The 5,542-nt window shown below is 48.4% G+C and overlaps 1 protein-coding gene across 1 annotated transcript in view; it reads left to right on the forward strand.

The window, feature by feature from the left end:
* The window catches only part of GNAO1 (G protein subunit alpha o1), an 83,200-nt gene that overhangs the window by 65,973 nt on the left and 11,685 nt on the right, over nt 1-5,542 (forward strand). The window contains exons 3-4 of the mRNA XM_035898753.1: nt 3,356-3,484; nt 4,588-4,717. Of these exons, the coding sequence (XP_035754646.1) occupies nt 3,356-3,484; nt 4,588-4,717 (259 nt within the window). The remainder of the gene's footprint in view (nt 1-3,355; nt 3,485-4,587; nt 4,718-5,542) is intronic.

The following is a 5,542-nucleotide window of genomic DNA, read 5'->3' on the forward strand; positions in this document are numbered from 1 at the left end:
CTCTTCCGTGTGGGGATTTAAAAGCCGGCAGATGAGGTGCTTATGGCCAGGGTTTAGTGGTGGGATGGCAGGGTTAGGGGAACGGTTGGGCTTGGGGAGCTTAAAGGGCTTTTCCAACCTCAATGATTCTATGGTTCTATGATTCTATCAGCTCCCCCAAACCTCTGATCCCCCAGAGTAACTTGGGCAGAGCCAGGCACATGGGGCTGCACCACCACCGTGGTTGAAGATGCCAAGGGAGGTGAAGCTTTCCGAGCCCCAGGGCCAGGCTGCAGGCAGGATTGAATCAAATCTGGAGCTAATTCCCTGTCGGGCAGTGCAGGGGAACGCTGCCTGGAGGAGCCGCAGGCTGTGCATGCCAGTAGTGAGAGGGAGAACCCCTGAAGCCCCAGCACACAGCCTGGGGTTTGAAGGACGCTGCTGTTCACAAGCAAATCATCGCGGGTTGAAGGCAGTAATTACAGTAACGAACTCCTCCGTCACTGTGCTGCTGTGATGCTGAGTCCTTTGGCCAGTTTGCAGTAGATTTCTTCATCTGCTGCACTCCCAGCGTTGAAGGAGGATCTCAAAGGCAGGAGTAATTAATAGAGGACATTAAATTGAAGAGATTTGAAGCATAGGAAAATACAGAAAATGAAGGCAGAGGAAGTGATAAAGGTCTCCAGGGTGCTGCCAAGAGCTGCAGGAAGGAAAGAAAACCCTTCCCTCTCTTACACCTCCGCTTTTTACCATCACCTTGAGGTATTTTGTTCCTGAGGACCGAGGAGAGCCTGGGTCTCTGGATAACAGCACTGCAGAGCCGCGTCGGTCTGTGGGGACATGTGAAGAAATGCAGCTGTCTCTTAAATAACAGGAGTTGACACCAGTTGTGAATAGATGAGCGATCGTGGCTGCAGCCATCGCAGCGGAGGATCTGGTTTCAAATGAAGTCCCATTCATCCACCCGGGGCCCATCACAAGGTTATTAAGGGAGCATCTGTCACAAAACCACGGTGACTTTTAAACGCTTGAAAAAAGGGCACAATAAAAATAAGCCCACTTAGCTTGTATACTTTTCTCTGGGTGACGTGGTTCTTGCAGTTCTTTAGCAAAAATGAGTGATGGGTAGCCAAAATACATGACGCAAGTGGGGTGAGGTTTGTTTTGCACCTTAGCGTAGAGCTTGTCTGTGGGTTTGTTTTTCCAGGCTAGCGGGGTAGGCCTGAAAGCCAGCGGCAATGAGTGCGAGAGTGCCGGGCTCCAGAGCTCCAGGCATCCTGCTCCGGAGGCCTGGCCCAGAGCCCTCCCTCCAGGACACCGATGGAAAGCCTTTGCCTGCTTTCTGGTGCAGCAGGGAAAGCGTCTCCAGCGGCAGGACAGGGCAGCATTCGGGCCAAGCGGGATGTGTGATTGGGTTACTCATCGGGACTAAATCCACGCTCTGTGTTCAAAAAAAAAAAAACCACAAAATTGCTTTTAGCTAAGCTGAAAGAGAAAGTCAAGCTTAGCCATCGTGGCTATCTTATGTGAATGGCTCCAGCTCACACCTTCTTGCACTCACTGGTAAACAACAACGTCTTTTCCTTCCCTACAGCTGCACAGCTCCTCTTACAACTCTTTATTCTCTGCAAACTGCATTGAGCAGAGATCGAAGGGCGAGACCGGTGCTCATGCACAGACCCTCTCTGTTGTACTCACAGTATATTATATATATCAGTGCTTGTCAGGCCCCACCTGGAATCCTGTGTAAAGTTCTGGTCCCCGCTGTACAAACAAGATGTGGACAGGCTGGAGGGGATCCAGAGCAGGGCCACCAAGGTGATCCAAGACCTGGGAAGCCTCTCTTAGCCATGTGAAGATGGGCTGAGAGAGCTGGGTTTGTGCAGCCTTGAGCAAGGGAGGCTCCGAGGGTATCTCATCACCACGTACCAGTACCTAAGGGGTGGCTACAAGGAAGATGGAGACTCCCTTTTCACAAGGAGTCCCATGGAGAGGACAAGAGGGAATGGACACAAGTTGGTCTTGGGGAGATTCCGGCGGGACATGAGAGGGAAATTTTTCCCCATGAGAACAGTGACCCATTGGAATAATCTCGCCAGGGGAGGGATTGACTCTGCCACCTTGGACACTTTTAAGGCTCAGCTGGAAAGGGTGCTGGGCCATCTTGTCTAGACTGTGCTCTTGCCTAGAAAGGTTGGACAGATGATCCTTGCAGTCCCTTCCAACCTGGGATTCTGTGATTCTATGAAAGCATGTCATGTGCATTAGGTTGGTGCTCCTGGGGCGAGAGGTAGGCATTGAGGCCCTGCAATGCACATCAAACCCCTGTTAAGTCTCTGCGTGCAGGTCAGTGGTGGTGAGAAAGGCTTTAATGTGCAATGCAGCTCAGTGTTTATAATTCATATTCAGCTGTAATCCAAATTCCTATTTTCTTTATAAATTATATATAGTTGGGCTGAGTTGTTTTGCAAAAATTGTCTTCAACGTGGATGAAAAAATGGATTGTTGTCATATGTACCCAGCTGTTGGGTTCCTCTGCAGAAACATTTCATGCCAAAAGACAGGGCTTCCTACCCAGTTTGAGCCCATGGAGGCGTTGTCTATGTCCATAGATTTTAAGCCTAGAGCAGAATAAGGGTAAACGTTTTAAAACTATCCAAGTGTTTTAGAAAACTGAGTCTTCCCTCTAACCCTCCCCCCAAAAAAACCCTAATTTATACTCCCAGATTATCACCATCTAAGCGGGCACCTGGATTTCTCCCAAGCGCTGCATCTCCCACAGTCCCAGCCCCATGCTGGATTTTGAGCTGAAGCAGTGACTCCCTCGGGCAGGTTCACCTCACCTCATGTGAGCTGAAAGCAAAGCACCGCTTCAGAGCAAGCTGCTTCATCTTCCCCTTTCCCAGCGGAGACAGAGGCACCTCCCAAAGGTGACTCGATCTGTCTGTCCTGGGAGCAAGACCCATGTGCTCCAACCCCCTACCTGAATAAACCCTTACCGAGAAGCACGTGTGCATGCAGCACCCAGCACAATGGACTGACTGGGACCTTTGTCCCTCCGTGAATAAAAATAGCAAGTAATATTAAAAGCATGTATTTTCACAGATTGCAATCAGGGCTTACGACACATGCACACTTAATTTCCTGCTTTCGGTTCACGATCAGATTTAACGCTTAGGTTAGTGGGGTTTGTTAACATTCCTTTTTCCCCAGAATAGGATGTTTGGGTTTTTTTCTTTAACTACAATACATTCAGCTGTGAAAAATGAGTTTGAAACAGATTAATAGGAAGCTGAAGGATTCATCTGAGATTGACAAAGATTAACGTGTGTCTTATTCTTATCTGTTTTCTTTTTGTTTTCCCTTCTTCTCTTAGCTACCTAGACAGCTTAGATCGAATCGGAGCTGCAGACTACCAGCCCACGGAGCAGGATATCCTCCGAACCAGGGTCAAAACAACCGGCATCGTAGAAACCCACTTCACATTCAAAAACCTCCACTTCAGGTTAGTCTAAAACTGCACAGTACATTTTCAGGGCATCTATTTGTCACAGCGTTTCCCTGTAGTTCCCAAAAGAGAAATTATTAAACTGCTGGTTAACACATGGATGACTCCCACTGCAGAGGATGCAGCATTTTGGGGGTCGACACCATGCAATGTTTGGCAATCTTGTCTTGAAAATCACTGGGGGTCAGTCACACGTGCTTAACGCTATATATTGACCCTCATGATGCCAGCCAGTAGAGAGGAGAGGGCACGAAGGCAGAAAGCCACATGCAGAAGTGTTTAGAGCACATAAAACTCAGGAACGCGCAGTCTCCACCTCCACAGACCCTTTGGGACCCAGCACGCTGCTGAGGCTCTCTCACAGATCCCCACATCCCTAGCCATCACCGCTCCTCCTGGTCCTCCTCAGCTCAAGGTGCTGGAGGAGAAGACCAATCCAGTGGTGAAAGACCTGTTGCTTTGCGTATGGAGCCTTCCAGGGACCAGAAAATGCCAAGAATGCTAAAGTTTCCTCATGTTGTCCCAAAAAGGGTTCGTTTACCCAGCGTGCAGTGAGCTGATCTTCACACACTGAGACCAGATCTTGTTTATCCACAGAGTTGCACAAGTTTGGGTGCTAGGTGGCCTCCCACAAAGCTAGCACGCTTAGTGAGGCTTTCTCTGACCTTTATACATTACAATCAACATATCTAATTAATAATCATTATATTATCTGATTATACCTATCTCTCATTAGTTCATAATTTCTTCACTTCGATTTAAAGGTACCATCTGATTTTAATTTACTACGCATGCTCAAGGTGGGGAGGGTAGTTTCTTCTGGCTTCCCTTTGAGTCGATGGTTGCAATCTCCCCTTGCCTCAATTACCTTCCTTCTAGTTCTTGTCCTTGGCACATCTTAAGTAACTCTTCATGGTTTACTTATCAAGACAATAATACATCAGTTTGTCTCCTTCTCAATTACATTAGCGATCTATTAACTAAACAAAACCATAGATAGGGTAGGGCTTCACAATGGACATTCTGCAGCAGCATTAATTTTGGGTAACACTCATAACTAAGAAAGAGTGGACGCTGATGGTCCTCTCCTGTGCCTGTAGGCTCTTCGATGTCGGGGGCCAGCGGTCAGAACGCAAGAAGTGGATCCACTGCTTCGAGGATGTCACAGCGATCATTTTCTGCGTCGCGCTGAGTGGCTACGACCAGGTGCTCCATGAAGACGAAACCACGGTGAGTCTAACCGGGTCTCGGAGGCCCCAGCACTTCTTTACGGGATACTGCATAGCCAGCAACTGCTCAAGAGATCGCCGAATGCTCACTGGGGTGTGACAGTAATGTGCTTTTGTCAGTCACTCCCCCTTGACTCTGAAACCCTGGGGAGATTTGTCCTCCTCCACGCTCTTCAAATTCAAGCCCTGCATGCCCAGGTAACACTGCCTTGCGCCGGTACAGTCGCAGTGGTTTTGATTTGTCTTTTCTAGCTGACCTTGTGTGCTTGCAAAATGTGTTAACGGGGCCCTGTACCAGGAAAGAGGAGGTATAGCAAGGTGGGCTTTTAAAACAAACGTATGGGAGCGGTCATGCCGTGGGGCAGAGGTGCAGGACAGCCACTATTTCTTCCTATTTCTTCAGGCTACAGAAATTCATTTCCCTGAGTGAGACTGGAACTCTTTGATTCTGCAGGTAATTTGCTCTAGGAGAGCTTTTATGACTTCCCACTGTGACATTAGGCTCAAAATACCATCTGGAAATAAAGCTAGTGAGGAAGCGGTGTGCTCTCTGCTATTAGAGTGCAATTAATACAAGGGGATTAAATACACAGAAAGGATGCAAGAAGACTCATTACTGTCTTCCGGCCGCTCATTCAGCATGTTGGGGGGTACATGCTTTTGGGGACTAACGACAACTGCGGCAAGCAGCTGGTTGCATTTGTCTAACAAAAAGGAATCGAAGGCCATAGTCAGGTTTTGGTAATGATTTGGCCTGTGGCAGCATGGAGGGCTCGTTCCTGCCAGCCCTGTCTCTCTGAGGGGCTTTATTCCCCTGCTGGCAAAG

Source organism: Egretta garzetta, unplaced genomic scaffold, assembly GCF_000687185.1.
Source record: "Egretta garzetta isolate BGI_Z169 unplaced genomic scaffold, ASM68718v1 scaffold27, whole genome shotgun sequence".
NCBI classification, from domain to species: Eukaryota; Metazoa; Chordata; class Aves; order Pelecaniformes; family Ardeidae; genus Egretta; species Egretta garzetta.